Source organism: Artemia sp. Qi Xiang Cuo, chromosome 5, assembly GCF_049724085.1.
Source record: "Artemia sp. Qi Xiang Cuo chromosome 5, ASM4972408v1, whole genome shotgun sequence".
NCBI lineage: Eukaryota > Metazoa > Arthropoda > Branchiopoda > Anostraca > Artemiidae > Artemia > Artemia sp. Qi Xiang Cuo.
In genome coordinates, this window is record NC_142798.1 from 37,940,532 (window position 1) to 37,958,433 (window position 17,902).

A 17,902-nucleotide genomic window follows, 5' to 3' on the forward strand; every position below is an offset into this window, starting at 1 on the left:
GATAAGGTTATCTCCAGGAGAAAGATTAGCACAAAAACCAAGAGCTCCCCTAAGACTGAAGAAGATAAACCCTTTTTGTCATTACCTTATATTAAGGGCATTACTGACATTTTAAGCTCCAAACTCACTAAGCTAGGCTTTAAGGTGTTTTTTCCTTCTGGAATGACCGTCTCCTCCTTCTTAAACAAAGGTAAAGATAAAATCACTTCAGATCCACCAGGAGTATATGAGATTCCTTGCAGTTGTGGTGATACCTATATAGGTCGTACCATGAGATCTCTACATCACCGATTAAAAGAACATGCTGATTCCATTGATTCCTGCCTTAAAAAGACAAAACTTAAGGAGGAAGATACTTTTTCTGCACTGGCCCATCATATTTTTGAAAACCCTTCTCACTCCGTTGACTTTGACCAGGTTCAACTTATTGCTATTGTTCCACAACTCTTAAAGCAGAAAATCAGAGAAGCTCTGGAAATTGCTAAAAACAAACCAGCCATTAATAAAGACAATGGAGAGTTCCGCATCAGTGAAATTTGGGAACCCATTACCCATAGGCTAAGAACTCGCAAAAAACTCCACCATACTTCTAAAGACCCAACCTTTTTGAGATCTACTAGGATAGCGGCCATCAGTGCCTCTACCAAAATCCGAGCCATATTACAACAATAATTCCAGGTTCGACTTATTATTAGTGTTGTTCAGTGATTTTAGTTTTATTTTATTTAGTGATTTTATATTCTGGCAAGAGTTTTGAATTTGAACCTGATGATGACAGGCACAGGTGCTGTCGAAATTATCGTTCCAAGATAACACAATACCTGACATCCATAGCTTAGGTAAGCTTATTACCATTATCATATAGATAATTCTAGAGTTGTCTCTGATGATCCTTTACATATCGTAGAGCATCGTTATTGTTTTAGGGGTTCACATTTCCATTTCGTTGCATAACGTACAGATCGTAGATATCGCAAAAATGAAACAATCTTTCAGAAGTTCTGGAAATTTGTGTGACAACCTAATTAGTCACTGTGAAATCATTGTTAATCGTCTATGTTTGTCAATCTTAAATTCGTATAGGGTACCGTAACACTTCCCGTTATAAAATTCAGTTGTAAACTATTAATTCTATTTCAGGGAGTTATTTACTAAAAAGCCAAACAGAAGAAAAACCACAACTACTACAAAAACGACAACAACCACTACTACTACTACTACGCAAAGGCCTTTTATCCTTGACATTCTTCACTTCATTACTTCTAGACCGTCTACGTCGGCGACTACCACACGAACTACAGCTGCTGCACAGCCTGACAAGGTGATATTAGAAGAAGATACGGCATTTTTATCCAATGAAATAATTCAAGATAATGGACAATCGTTTAAGAACAAAGGTTTGTTCCCAGAAATTTGTTTTCTGTCAGGTTTCAACAAAACAAATCAAAATAAAAAAGAAATATTTGAAGCCAAATGATCTAAATTGATGTATTTGAATAACAATCAAAGTTGTTGTGAAAAGACCTAGGGATGATTATTTGAACATTTATGACTCGAACGTCTCTATACTTATGAAATTCGATAAATGTCCTTTAAATTACTGATTTGAATAATTTGACTATTACCCGGACTTTTCAATTATTAGGAAAGCTTTAATACCCTACGTTAGTGTTATGACACGAGGAATCTGGTTTGGCTTTATCTTGTGATTAAATAAAAAAACAAGTTTTTTAAACTGAAAGTAAGGAGCGACATTAAAACTTAAAACGAACAGAAATTATTCCGTATATGAAAGGGGATGTCCCCTCCGCAACGCCTCTCTCTTTACGCTAATGTTTGACTTTCCCAGAACTTTATTTTTTTAAAAAATAAAAAACTTTAGCGTAAAGAGCGAGGCGTTGAGGAGGGGACATCCCCTTTCATATACGGAATAATTTCTGTTCGTTTTAAGTTTTAATGTTACTCCTCACTTTTAGTTGAAAAAACTGTGTTTTTTTATGTAATTTCTGATCGTTTTTCAGTTAATGCAGTTTTTATTTTGGCTCACCGTCATTGAAGGAGTAAAACAAAATTTGCATATTAATTTTGCATTTCTTTTACTAAGTGGCTTTTCTAAATTTGGTCCTGGAGAAATTTAAAAATTAACTTACGTGACGAAATTTTATATTTGTATATTTTTATTACTTATATTATTGTTTTGACGCCCTAGTCAATACCTCGCTCTTTATTTTAAACTCAAGTCTTTTCCCAAGTATATAAGACTACTTCCTTATTCGCAAAGGACGTTAATTAGAGTAAATATCTCTGATGAAAGTAAAAAAAAAATTTTCCCTTGTGAATCAGATGAAATTGGGAAAAAAGGGGCGTGGGAGGGGGCCAAGTTACCCTCCAGCATTTTTGGTCTCTGAAAAGGGCAATATAACTTTTAATTTTGGGTTCGAATGAGCTCTCTCTTGATGTTGTAGGACCACGGGGTCGGTACGATTACCACTTCAAAAAAAAAATTAATAAACTCGCATCCGTGATCTCATCTGGCAAAAAATACAAAGTTGCACATTTTTGCGGATATGAGCTTGAAACCAATGTAATAGGGTTTTCTGATACGCTGAATCTGACGGTGTGATTTTCATTAAAATTCTTTCACTTGTAGGGGAGCCCTTGATGACTAATACTAAACTTAATAAAATTTATATATTTAGAATCAGCAATATAAGCCCATTCTTTTGGTACATTTATTGACATGAAAATTCCGTTTTTTAAAGTTTCGATTACTATTGAGCCGTATCACTTTTTTTATGTTTTTTTTTATTACGTATATGTTTTTACGTATATGAGAGGGTTCTCTCCTTAGTCAATACCACGCTCTTTACGCTAAAGTTAAAATTTTGTTTAAATCACAAACCCCTAAATCACAAAGGCCGTTTAACTAGAATAGATAGATCTTTTCAAATAACTAAAAAAAACTGTAGCGTAAAGAGCGAGGTATTGACTTGGGGGCGAACCCCCTCATATACGTAATAATTTCTGTTCGTTTTAAGTTCTAATGTTGCTTCTTACTTTCAGTTGAAAAAACTTTTTTTTTTAATTTGATTTCTGATTGTTTTTTAAATAATGCTGGGAAATCCGGTGCCCCCTTCATAGAAATGTCCCTTACCCCAAGGAAACATCCTCCACGGAAAGATTCTCCCAAGTAAATGTCCCCCAGCCCCCCCCCCCCTACCAGAAAAAAATCCTTCCTGAAAATGTCTATAGTTCCCAATAACCAATACTATATGTAAACAATGGGCAAAGTTCATAACTTGTAGCCCTTTCCCTGGGAACTCTGGGGGATTAAGTCATCATAAAAGACATATTTATTAGATTTTCAACTATGCTAAACAAAATGGCTATCTCAAAATTTTGATCAGGTGACTTTGGGGAAAAAGTGAGCGTGGGAGGGGGCCTAGTTGCCTTCCATTTTTTTTGGTCCCTTAAAAAGGGCACTAGAACTTTTAATTTCCGTACCAATGAGCCCTCCTACGATATTCTAGGACCACTGGGTCATTACGATCATCCCTGGGAAAAAGAAGAAGAAAAACAAAAAAAAAACAAATAAACACGCATCCGTGATCTTTCTTCTGGCAAAAAAGGGAAAATTACACATTTTTGTAGCTAAGAGCTTGAAACCACGACAGTAAAGTTCTAAGATACTCTGAATATGATGGAGTGATATTCATTAAGGTTCTAAAACTTTTAGGGGGTCTTTCCCCATTTTTTCGAAAATCAGCCAAATTTTCTCAGGCGCGTAACTTTTGATGGGTAAAACTAAACTTGATGAAACTTATATATTTAAAATCAGCATTATAATCTGATTCTTTTATGTATCTATTGGTATCAAAATTCCGGTTTTTAGAGTTTCGGTTACCATTGAGCCGGGTCGCTCCTTACTTACAGTTCGTTACCACTAACTGTTTGATTTGCTCTGCTGTAATTTATCTTTGTTTAGAGGGTTTGTTGGAACTATTTTGAAAACTCTTGAGAGTGGCTGTGTTAACAAGACTTGTTATTGCATTTCTTGTTGTTGTTTTCTGTTCTTCTTATTGGAGTTGTTCTAGCTAGGGTTATGAGTATTATTATGAAACATGACAAATATAGGTCAGCTTTAGATTTATACTTGTGTTACTATAATAGATATGAGGGATTTATTGCAAAAAAGAATTTGGTATGCATAGTGAGTCTTTTTCGAGTCAAAAGCTTTAAAGCTGAACCATTAGGCCTCATATTCTTTGCAATCAGGCCGTAATCGTCAGATTTACTTTAAGAATATTTTTTCCAAACCATTGACATGCAAGACCATTGACAAGTTTGAGAAAGGCAAAATAAGACTGAGTAATAGAGATATAGGTCCGGCACGAGCTTTAAATCTGTTTTTGTCACTGATTAAGTAAGGTATTAGTAATTTGATAAACAAAAAGCGCCTTAGTTTCATGTCGAATAAACAGCTTTCCTGTCAAAACTTTCAACTAATACTACAAATAACTATACGTAAAGATTTGTGAGGAGACTTGGCAAGACATACGGTTTGTAAATTTCTAACTAGATCGTACCCATATTCTCACAGAATCCTATCAATGTGTGAGATCTGAAGTGAATTTTACTATTAAGCTCAGTTCAGGCGTGAAGAGTATCTTGCTCGGGATTGAGGAGCAATTTGTTTTCTGCTTAGTTGCGTTTGAATGAGCTGAGGGCCAGAAGCCAATTGCTCCGCGAGGAGAAGCATCTGACACATTATAAATGTGATTTGCAATTTCAAAATTGACAGAACAATCGGGGATGACTACTGAACCTAGATCAATGCAGTTACGAACAACTTCTGCATCGGTAAAGGTATCATTGACAGATAGTGATTATAGTCTCTCTCTGCAAGTGAGGCGGAACTTTGTTTGAATCTCTTGGTCTGCAGCCATGTGATTACTTCTGGATCTCCGTAATTTGATTGCTGATTTACCAATTCTTGGCGCTTCGTCTTGGAGTCAACCTCGAGTTGACTCCCTCGTTGTCTTTGTCATATACTTGTCCTTAGCTCTGAATGACACCTCAGTATCAGATTGGGTATTATTTGTTTCAAATTCCATACAATGCTGAGAGTCGACTTTCAAGATTGGGAGACTATATTCCTTTACGTCACAGGTCTTAGGTAGTATGTTTAATCAATTTGCCTCACACTCCTTGGCTATATGCCTACTGACCTTAGGGGACAGTCTACAGAGACGATCTGACGAGTGAATCATCTCCCTCGTGGAAGAGAAGCCACATGACCAGATAGGTAATTTTTTAATAAATGTTGAAGTTTCTCCTGGAGCCATGGGGTGCTCCGAGAAGGCATATAATATGTTGGGATAGGAAATGACTTAATATTGTCAGTATAACCCTCTCAGATAGATAATAAATGGTATATTTTCATCAAAAGGTATTCCAGTTTCAATTGATGCCGGACAAGACGAAGCACCTATTTCCAAGAAAGTCAATACGGATGTTAGAAAGAATCTTTTGTCCATTTTGGACAAATACTTAAATATATTATCCATAATTAAAAAGATTCATATGAATCCCTTCCGCATAGGATGGAAAGCAATAGACAAAAGTGTAAGATGAAAACCTTATAGTAGACCTCACCAAAGGCTTCAATAAGGACTAGTAACTCAGAATCGACTGGGGAGCCTTCGTCAAGCAAAGATGTAACAGATTTATAAGTCTCAAGAAGAAGATTTTTCAACCGACCAAAAAGAGTGGAATCTTTGTTGGTTTCAAATTACATCTGATTGTCTTAGAAATGGGTCAGCAAGGTGTCATCAACAATACGCTAGTATGCCTTGGTACAATTAGAGTGGGACCTTTTTTGTGGAGTTTTTGTTATATACGCAACTTTTCGATCCTCATGTGCTTGCTTTCAAAGGACAGCTATTATACCTATTCCAATTGCATATATACTGTATATAAGGGGAATTAGAGGTTAAGGGATAGTTTATTTGAACATGCTAGTCCATCGATGCGTTATCCCCAACACCATAATTAAGCAATTTTAGGGGATATGCCAAGACCATATCCAGGGAGGGGGGTTCAAACCCCCTAATCTCTCCCCCTCCCCCGAAATGTTTGTTTGACTTGTAAAAACGTGACAAAAATGGATACAAAGAAATTTTGTATGCGTTTTTTGAGGTTTTTTTGTGTACCTCCCCCCCCCCCGAAAAAATCTTTGAGTAACCCCCCTGCCCCCCCCTCCGAAAAAAAATCCTGGGTACGGCCTTGGGACATGCTTACTTAGTATCGATTTTCTAACTGCATAAGAGAAATGCTGCAAAGAGGATAACTTGATTCTATTACCAATAGAAATGAAACTGAGAAAAAGGACATCTTCCCGATCATTAAGATTAACTTCTGCTAAGCCTTAATTGAGTGTTAGGCTTTGTGGACCTTTTATTGAGGTTCTACGGGAGATGTCCTTCCAATAGCCTTTGATGAGATAATGAGAGCTGAGCTGAGGAGATAATGATGAATTGCCATTTTTCTACTAACTTCCTGATAAATGTCAATCATTCTTCTTTTCATTTTTATTTTTTAAACCATCTGCCGGTAAAGAGTGGAAATTTATTTTTGATAGTTAAGTTGCTTCTCGTTCTGCAAAATCTAGCTCAGTCTTACTTGCCTAAATCAGTTCTTGTGGGAGTAGTGAAATACGCATCAGCCTCATCAGTTTTTAATAAATTTTGTTTGATGTTATAATTATAAAAGAAAAAAGGTTGAAAATAAATTTTGTTTTCAGTAAAGCTCAAATGACGCTCTGGCCTTAGGAGGTTTAAGGGGCGGTAACCCTGCTCATTTTTGTTGTAATTCCTGTTCGTTTCAAGTTTGACTTAGGCTAATTATTTATTTTAATTTTCGCTTTCAGATTTGGGTACTAGTGCATTAAACGGACACTTTTATATACTGTATATGGAATGTCAAACGGGAGATGCTACAGATACCGGGACAGATATCCGGTACTAAAACAGTTGTTAGAGTGGAATCGAGTGAAACGGGTGATCTAATATGAATGTTAAAATTACAATTTGGGATTTGCCATTTACGTAATTCTTATAATTTTGTTCATAAACTTTTATAACCGGGTATCTTACTCTGGTTAGGTTAGGTTACGTATTTAATATATGGTATGCTTTAGCGCCCCGCCCCCTAGTGTGCACCTGTATAGCCCAAATTTGTTTATAAACTGCTATATATTCATCCTATTTTATTTTATTTTATTTCATTAGCATTAACCAAACTTGACTTCTTTAGCAGTATATAGAAGTGTCCGTATAATGCACCAGGACCCAGATTTATTTATTCGTATATAAAAGCATCTGTTATGTTTATGTTTGGTGTGATTAATCATTCTAATTTCTGTACGTTTTGGGTGTTATTTATTTTACTGATAATATTTTTTATTCATTTTAGTTTGGATTTAAAAAAAATTTGAATTGTTTTACTATTGATTAATATTACAAATATTTGTAAGCTTTTACACTTTTTCTGCTTATGAATAGACATGTTGGACTATTATTTGAACTGTTGGCAAAATTTGAATATTCAGTAAAAAAAAATCTCGAATAACAGTAGCTTTGTGCAATAAATTTTAATAATAATGTTACTATAGAATTTTGCATCAATGGTTGGGGAGGGGGATTATTATTAATATGAATTGGAAATCTGTGTAATTTCTGTTCTTCAATAGGGCCGAAACCATCCAGATCCCATCCTGTAAACACCCTTCAATTTGCAAGAATCTTAATCCACCATTTTATTAAAAAGAATATTTTTTTGTTATATTTTGATATAACTGGTTTTTTGTAAATAAATGCATGGCAATGCCATTTATTTAAAAGAGTTCTTCTGTATTAAAAAAAAACATAATAGGACGTCACGAATCAATATATCCAGATTGTTTCCCTTAATTTTTACTTAACTGCGGTTTCCTTGGTCCTGAAATTTTGGTGTTAAAAGATTGAATTTTTCGAGCTAAGAATGGATATAAAAGTATTCCCCCTAGGTCCAGTTTACTTACCCTGAAAGTTTCACGCTGATCGAAGAAAAACAATCACTTACCTATTTTGGGGTTTCACGAATCGATACAACCTATTTTTTCCCTAAATGATTTTTTTCTCTTAGTTTTTTTTTTTAACCCAGTATACATGCCCAGCAAGTTGCTAGCTGATTGGATGAAAAAAAATTGTGTGTATTGTGGGCTTAAAAATCAATATGATAATTTTGTCTATAGCTACAGTCTTCATTAAGGTTCCCTCTTCTCGGTCCGCATACCCTCCAAGCCAAAGCCAATCTGAGAAAAAGCAATATGTGTTGGCTCCGTTTCAATTGGCATGTGTAAGTTTGCTTTGTTGTTGTTTTCATTGAGGTTTACCTGGCCCTGTCTACTCGCCCTGCAACCTATCAGAGACGAAATGAATTTATAGGCTATATTCGGGAATCACTAACCGTCAGCCAACCGAAACAGGCAAAGCAATCACTCAGTTACAACTTTTAGTTCTAACTTCTTTTTTTTTTGCAGTAGGTTCCACTTGGTCAAGTAAAGTATAAATGTCATTTCCCAGCTGATTGAAGAGACGAAATTTAAGGTCCTGTTTGTGCGTCCCAAATCTTTTGGCCTTTTGGTCTGAAACGACTAATAGCGTTCCAAGTCAAGTGACAAAAGTTTATGAGACCTAGATGAGCGAGAAAAAAAGTTTTGGGCCTACTGTCAGGCGGAGCAATTTTTTGTTCGAAGTTTCTTCTTTGAATTAAGGGTCCCTTAGCCCAATAGCTATGGATATAAGTTTTCAGCTTTCAAGAAAAGGTTGCAAAAAGGTTTAGTGGTATCGGTGAAATTTCATGTTTTTAGACCCCTCCCCACTCCAGAAAAAAATTCCCCTTGCACGAAATCCCCACACTAATGAAAGTTTCAATCGCATCCCCCCTTTCGTTCCCAAAGTTTTGCAGATAAGCAGCTTTGGTAGCCTGGATACCCGTATTGTCTATAGTTTACCTCTGCTTCCTCCCCAGTTCAAACGCTTAGGTTTTCTTGGCCCGCCAACACATCCAGATGGTTCAACTTTATCTCCCAAGCCGATTTGCTACTTTATAGATTCTAGTCCCACAGGGGCTTAAAGTGCAAAATCTTCTAGGTAATTTTAGGCCAAATTTCTTAGCGCCTCTCTCCTTCTCCTCGAGTCAAAAATAGGGATTTATGTACCCCTCCGCCCACAAAAAAATTTTGGTCATTTTCAATTTGATCTCCCAAGCCATTCCCAAGATATTGTAGATACGCTGTTTTCATTAAGCTTGCAACAGATAGTGTTTTTAAATTACCTTTTTACTTAACTAAATCTCGTTTCAGCATATAGCGGAAAAACTGTCTAAGTTGATTTGAAACAAGACACATTTAGCCCCCCCCCCCCAATGTAAATTTGAAGTCCCCCTGCCCCTCCTCCTTCCATCTCCTAAATTCTTCGGAAGTTTCAACTCCATTTCCTTAGCCCAGCGGTGGCAATTCACAGAAGTTAGGGAGGGGGAGGTAAAAATTTAAATCTAGGGGGGATAATTTTGCCGTTTTAAATTTTTTCCAATGAAAGCACCAAAAAACTATTTTTCAATGAAAATACCGAATAAAGATGTTTTCAAACTCTAGGGGTCAATATGATCTTTGTGGGTCAATTCTTCCCCTCCCCCTAATTGAAAAGACTGCCTGAGACGTTCCTAAAATATTACAGACAGAGCCGTTCAAGGGGGGGGGGTAGTTAACTCGGGGCATTTCCGGGGGGAGGGGGGGGCCAAGGGGTTGCCCACTTTGATCCAATTTTTACTTTGATTTGGTTTTTGCTTATATTTGTAGTTAATTTTTCCCTGGACGCCACCAGCCCTAAGAACGGCTCTGATAACAGATATGGTGTTTTGAGAACCTGGATGTAACTAGCGTCGTTTGATTTAACTCTACCTTCTCTTCTATTCATATTTCAACGTCCAACTGTACCGCCACCCCCCTCCGCCTCTAAGAATTTGTTGAAGGTTTCTACTTGATACTTTTCGCAGTTTCTTTTGAATTACGTCGCTGCTCAACTGTGCCTAGTCCTATAGTAGCTTATATTGCCATAAGGTTGTAGTGGCTCAGAAACATGCATTTTTGGACCCCTTCTGCCTCCTTGAAGCACAAAAGTTGACTTAACTTTGCCACACACTCTCCCCTTCCTTTCCATAACAATTCCTGAAAGTTTCAACTTCATCTCCCCAGATCTTCCAGATATATTTCAAATATGATGTTTTATTAACCTGGATACACATGGTGTCTTTCGATTTAGCTCTGCCCAGCCTCAAAGTCAACATTTGGGGTCCCTTTAACCCCCTCCAATTATAGTTTTAAATCAATTTTTCAAACCATTCCCAGGATATTACAGACTATTTGAAAACTTGGATGCATGTGGTGTTCTATTTTTTACTCGGATAGGCGTGTTATTTTCACAGTGTACTGTTGCTGTCTCTGGGGGCTCTTGGGGTTATGTTGATACCAGAGGCGTATTTATTGGACATTTTGACGTTTCTTACCAAAATGGCTTTATCAATATCCAGATCCAATATCGGGTGGTTACGCGGGGATAGGGGTAGCAGGAAAGGACATAAGACAGAGGCTGGGTGATCCCCAATCCCTTTTGATCCTTAAAGAAACACTAAAACTTCTAATTACCAATCGAATGAGCCCCTTCCCAAGTTTCTACGACCACCCTTGCCATGCGAAGTGGATGAGGAAAAAAAGTGACTGTCGCTTCTCTGGCTCTCTGTTGAGCCGGGTTTGGGAGAAAGAGCATTTTTCTTTATATTTTTCCTTCTGCATTGGGGTCCTTCTAGCCAAAGGACTTAAAGATATGAGTTTCGATAATAAAAGTTTTTTGGCCATTTTTAGGTTCAATTTTATTTGGGGGGAGGGGACAGATGGAACCATGCCTCATGGAAATTGTATACAATAGACTCCTCTTGGACCAAGGAATTATGAAAGAAAGTTTCAAACTGATCGGGACAAAAGTTTTATTGTTCATGTCAGGGCCCCTTACCCCCTCCCTACAGAAAAATGTTTCATCCATTAGACCCAGAGAACAATCACTGAAAGTTTAGAGCCAGTCCCAATCCCAAGATCAATCAAGCCCCACTTGTTGTATTAAAAAGCCCGCGTAGAAACAATCGGCAATTTGCATTATCTACAGCCCTTCCATCTCGGGCTGGGGGGCTCCTCTCATCCCTGAGATCATAGTTGGATATTCGGGCTATTTTGAAAAAAAAATGGTATCTCAAAATTTTGATCGGATGCATTGGGGGTTATGCGGCGTAAAAAGAAAGGACAAGGCAGTGGGAGTCGGTTACCTTCCATTCACTATTGACGCTTAAAAAGGATACTAGAAATTTCCACTTTTAATCGAATGGACCCCCTCCAAAGTTTCTATGATAGTGCCTTCCACACTAAGTGGCCGGGAAAAAATATTACAAGACACATGACTCTTTACTTAGGCAGCGCTAGAGCACTGCCTCTGATAGGTTAGTTGTCTAATCTCTGGAAATTTTTCTTTGTCACCATATATACTTCATTTTACAGACGTGCCTCGATTTTTAGGGACTCAATTTCCAACTGCTAGACGTTAATAAGGTCGTAAGCAAAGCAAGGACCCCATCTTCGAGGGGAAAAGCCTGGGTTCCCATCCAAACGACGCAATGTACCAATAGCCTGTGAGAGGTACAGCCAAATTCCTACGACTTAGGAAGTCTAGGACCAATTTGCAAAACAACGGTAGGCTACAGGAAGAGGCCGAAAAGACCTCAACATTTTTTTTTCTGAGTGAACTGAATAGAGAATCAAGTGGTCTTATCTTATTAATTTTCAAAACTTTTCGTGAATATATCTTTGCAGTGAACACATAGGCTATGCATCTTCTGTTAAACAAACAAACATTGTTTGTCCTTTTAGAGTTTGGAGATGACAAATATTTGTTTCTTTCCAAGAACTAACTTTTTTTATTTTCTTTCTTCCGTATAAGAAAAGGAATCCTTTGTTTTTATGTTTTAGATGTTTGTGGTCACGTGACAGTTGCTACTCTACGGATCGTTGGCGGTGAAGTATCCCGAGTTGGTGAATGGCCTTGGATGACCGCTATATATTTGACAGGACCAAATGGAAGAGAATACTGGTGTGGTGGTTCCTTGATCACGTCAAAACATGTATTAACAGCTGCACACTGCACCCAAGACGGAAAACAGAAGAGGTTAAAACAGCTTACTAAGGAATTTTGTGTGATCGTTGGTAAATTACCTCCAAAACCTATAATTCTCAAATCCCATTAAATTTTACGGTCATTTTTGTCCCTGTTGCTTAAGATAATAAAAACAAAAGAACCAATTTTAAGAAAAGAGTCTAAATATAATGCGAATATCAGATCTTTATCGAACAAGTTTTATTCAGATTAAACGAGGACCAAAAAGAATTGAAACTGAAATAACAAAAAAAGAAATAAAGTACAACAATAATGATAAGAGCAAAAAGAGAAAGCAAAAACCAGAAAATGTTTAAAGGATAACTAAATTAATTCAAATCCAAAGAATAAATGCAATCTATGTACAATAGCTACTATTGTCAAATCCAGGTAGCAGCAAAATGACTACGTAATTCACTTATTTTAGGTACCATTCATAAAGTGATAATAGAATTTACAATTTTAGTCACTTCTGTTATATCCAGAAAGTAACTAAGTTATATTGAACAAAAGGCTTAAGAATCCCATTGAAAATAACCCTCTTGTTGGTATCTATTGCAGCTTTACTTTGAGATAATGTATTTAATTGATTCAAATGGGGGTTGAATGTGACCAAGTTACTTGTTTAACAATAGACTCGTGGTTTAAAACCTCATAGTGAACTGAATCATTATTTAGATTACCAATACTTTTTTTCCCAATCTGAGAAAATGTGTGTCTTTTTTTCAAGGATTATGTTTGCCCTTTGTGTAGAACTTATATTTTTAGAGATAAATGAAGTGTCTTCAGACTTTACAAAATAGTAGAGGTGGTTGAAAACATGCTTAATCAAAGTAGAATCAATAGTGTCTGGAGGGTTTCAAAGTTTTTCTCTACAGGATATTCAACAAATTGGTCTCTGAACTTGATGAGTGAGGCGAATTTAAAATTTGCATCACGAACCTGGATTATTTTCTAGAAAATTTCACATGGTTTGACAGATTTGAAGCTATTTTCAATGTTGTGTATTAACCAAGTCCTTTTCAATTATTCGCCTTGACCCGATACATGTGCTAATATCGTATAGCTTGCGTTAACGTCGTTTTTTTTACTATGATGATCTGGAAATCCTATGTTTTTAATTTGTCGTTACTTTCTTTTCTCTGTTTTTACTGTTTGTTTTTTCATAGTTGGTTAGTTCGTGTTCAGATTCTTCAGATTCTTTGGTCAGTTTTATTTCAGATATTGGTTAAGATAATTAACGTCATTGATGGACAGCAAGTTGCATCAAAAGGTTTGTTGTACCATTGCTTGTGTGATGGTGTGCCGCTATTTCTGGTGGATAATCCTTCCAGAAACATGCCAAATGGACAAGTAATTGGCCTCTGCAAGCTGAAACGGCTTATTAGACGAAATTGCCTTATAAAAGAAAGAATTGTTTACAATCTTATCCTCAGCATATGTGACAGTAATCTTTAGGAGACTCTGTAGCCAGATCAGTAATTGTTTCAGAATCCTCTGCAACTGATAGAAGCTAACCACAGCATTTCTTTGTGCCTCTTATCAAAATTTTTGTCCCTCAGTTATAATTGTATCTGAGATTCTAGATGCCCTACATGTTTTTCCTTTCTCTGAGAGAAAGAGGATCTGAAGCTGGAGTATCTTCCTATACCCAAATTTCTTTACTTCCGTTCAAATAATTTTTTTTTCAAATTCTACCAATGATGGATGTCGTCAGAGGTTTAAAAAATCAGTTTCTGTGAATTGAATATTATATCCTTCCTAGAATATAAGCCGCTCTTATGAAGCTAGTGGATGCATCAGATGTTTTTTGCCTCAAGTTCTTTTGGCAAAAAGTTTTGGAACAAGGGGTTGAAAATATTATAGTATGTCAAGGTGTAGTCTGGAAAGGCAGACTCCATTGATCTATGGACTGCATGGATTTTTGAATCTCGACAAGTAAACCTAAAAGGAGGCATTCAATATGCTTTCACTCTGAGATTTTATAAACCATATCCATAATAACTGACCTACGCTATAAAAAAAGGAATAAGGTTTTCGAAACTAGAACCATAAAAGCCTTTTTTTTGCCAACAACCAGCATATACTGTTTCTGGGATTATATCTCTTTAAATTTCCTGACAACCAAATTTGCTACCTACCTTTATTGCTTAAGATTTATAATCCTCAAATGCAAGACCGGATATCTACTTTCTATTTCTAGTAGGGTTGCAGTAGGTTGCAATTGCACGTCATACAATTCCTTGCGAGAATTAATTAGCTATATTCAATTTTTTAAGGTGAGCAAAAGATACTGTGCAATTATTGGGGGGTTTGAGATGGGAATCTTGGAGCCCTACTGGATTAGTATAATGCACCAAGGTGGTTCCTTAGTCATAAGGTAATTTACTTGTTTCTACCAGGAATATTTGAGAACTTGTTCACATTGTATCTAGGTGCACGTCACTTTCTGTCGTAAAAAAAAGAAAATTTTACGCATATGGTGATACTGGAATATGCTGTTTGGACCTGCACAGAGTATATTGTATCATTGGGTGATACTGGTCCATCAGTGCTGCATTTCAGGTTCATGAATTGCCATTCAATAAGTTTATAGCACAATACCCGCTTCCACAGGAATAACGGTCTTTGGATTTTCTTGATTGGTAGCTTAAAAATCCAGGCCGCGCTAGACTTGGACGGCATTTACTAAACTTTGACCTTCGTGAATCAGACAGTTGTTTTGCTTGTTTGGCAGTCCGGGTGTATAGCTCTGAAAATGGAGGTTCTAGGTGTTATTTTAATGTCTATTCAACTGTACATCCCTGATCTAACTCATTTGAAGGTCAGACGGTGAATTGTACTACTTAGTTTTTTGAACTGCGGACCGGTTCTTCCCGGTTCAAAGGAATTCCATCGCTCAAGGATGAGTTTTTGGAACTTTCTTTCTTGTGCCCTTTGAAATTTTATCCGTATATCCTTTACCTTGTTGTTTCAAGATTTTTTCTATAAAGTTTCCAATTTCTATCTAGCATAGTGTAGATGTTTAATCAATCCACAATTAAATTATCATTAATGTATTTGTATCATGTAATAGTGAATGCAACGTTATACAGAAGTATACTGAGTGGTTACAATTACCTTGGCAATATATTTTCCTTCGAAAATAGAGGATATGAGTATAAGCTGCTCTGTGGTAACGAACAGTAATTCTTTAGAAGTATAACAGTAACGAATGGTATATATATATATATATATATATATATATATATATATATATATATATATATATATATATATATATATATATATATATATATATATATATACATGTATAATAGAGGTGCTGATTGTCATAGTCAGCTCAAAGTTTATGCTTCTCTAAATAAAGCACATGTTCAAGTACGGGTAATCACCTTCATGATATGTAGTTAATAATGGGTTTTTTAACGACCTTCTACTGTTTTATGCATTGCTTTTCATACTTTCTATGTCGTTGAATCTTTAATATGATTTTACTGTTCTACAGGGATGCTATTGCTAATAGAAAAGAGAATATTCATATGTTTTATATAGTTTAATTATGGTTATTGTTATAAGTATCTGGAGCTATTTTTTCGGTTTTTTTTCTTCTTTTCTTCAACATATTTCAGATTTGTATGTTTGTGTGTGTGTATGTGGGAATAATTTCAGGCATAATCAAGAGGTAACCTGATTAAAAGTCATTTTTGTTCTAATCAGTATGATATGTTTTTCAACAACTAAATTTGGGAATGAAACAAGATACAGCAATAAGCCTAACAGCATTAGTTCAATGGTAAGAAAATAGTTACATATAGATTGCAAAGGGTTGCTTTTTTTATGATCAGTTTAATGGATTGATTGATTGTAAAAACCGTTTTATTTTTCTCGTAAAAGTTGGAAATACTTGCCTCTTTTCTTTTGTTTTCATTCGACTGCTAAACTTAACTTTTTTTATAAATAAATTCGTTGTACTATAGATTTTATATAAACCTGACCAAAAGCATTATACAAAAAAAGCATTTAAAATTTGCGTAAATGACGATTGTAGGCTACTCATCCCTCTTTTTCTTGATGCTATTTTTGAGAGGCGTAACTTTACTTTGGGCGCGGCGTTGGATGGGGGTGGGTGAGGAAGCGGAAAAACATCGCATTTGTTAGTAGAGATGCCCCTATTGATCCCACGAGAACACCCCTGCTGCCACCTACAACTTTTTTACATAGTTTAATGGGGACAGAGTCAATGACCTCTTTCACCAGGTGTGTTTTTGGCCAAGTGCCTGCTAAGAAGAATGTTATGATGTCAGGAAAGAGTATTTGTTGTTGTTGTTTTTGGCCAAGTGCCCGCTAGGGGAGAATGTTATGATCCAGGAATTGTTTCCGGGGAAGTTAATTAATGTCTGACAGATGACGTCAAGTTGATTAATGTCTTCGGAGTTCGACCAGAATTGTTTCCGGGACAAAGTTTAGATCACACGTGAGAGATGACGTCAAGATAATTAATGTCTTTGGAGCTCGACCAGAATTGTCTCCGGGGCAAAGTTTAAATCACCCATGACAAATGAAGTCATGATTGATTAATTTGACACGAAAGGGGAATTAATTTGTTGTTTCTAAGGGGAATTATTGATTCACGAAAGGGGAATTAATTTGTTGCTTCTAAAGAGAATAGTTTCCGAGCGAATGTCTATTAATGTCTTTGGAGTTCTACCAAGCGAATTGTTTCCGGGCGAATGTTTTGATCTTAGCAATGTAGAGATTGATTAACGAAAGGGTTTCCAAATAATTTCAAATGTAACATCGCAGGGATGCCAAAACAAAAGGAACACGCTGAAATTACATTCAGGGGTTATTTGAGTAAAACCATTTGGAGACATTTTAGGGAATTATTTTGGCGAAACAGTTAGAGACATTTTAAAAGATGATTTTAAAAAGGATTTTAGAAGAGGATTCGAGGGTGAAACTCTGTGGTCGTTATAATACACAAGTTCCATTTGAACAGTGTTGGGAGGTCCTCTACCCCAACCCCAAAGGGTCCTCATACCCCACCCCAACTCCGAAGGAAGCCCCCGGTCCCCAAAGATCCCCCGGGCTCCCAAAGGGCCCCCGGATCCCCAAACGCCCTCCCCGCCCCCCCCCCCCCACAAGAGTCCCCTCTCCATTTTTTAATACTTTTTATGGCTTTATTATATCTTTTCAGAACAAGTTCCTTTCATAATGTCATTCCTAAACCCATTTTCCAACTTGAAGTACCAATCCTTTCACCCTCAACTATACTTTAAAGCTTTTGGATACCTCAACACCAAGATATACATTTCAAATACCATGACAAACCAAGTTATTTTCTTAATGTCCCTTCTAAACCAATGTTACAACTTGAAGTTCTTATAGTTTTCACCCACACCTCTACTGAAAAGCTGTTTGGATACTTCAACACCCAGAAATAATTTTAAAAGACCATTTCAGAGCAAGTTCCTTTCTTAATGTCCCTCCTAAACCCATTTTCCAACTTGAAGTACTTATTTTTTTCACCCACAACTAAACTTTACAGTCTTTTGGATAACTAAACACCCAGAAATACTTTTAAATCAACATTTCAGAGC

General features: G+C 36.4%; 1 protein-coding gene across 1 annotated transcript in view; it reads left to right on the plus strand.

The window, feature by feature from the left end:
* Window positions 1-17,902, plus strand: part of LOC148952113 (proclotting enzyme-like) — a 57,998-nt gene that overhangs the window by 6,202 nt on the left and 33,894 nt on the right. Inside the window, exons 2-3 of the mRNA XM_089089556.1 lie at window positions 1,141-1,397; window positions 12,116-12,311. Of these exons, the coding sequence (XP_088945682.1) occupies window positions 1,141-1,397; window positions 12,116-12,311 (453 nt within the window). The remainder of the gene's footprint in view (window positions 1-1,140; window positions 1,398-12,115; window positions 12,312-17,902) is intronic.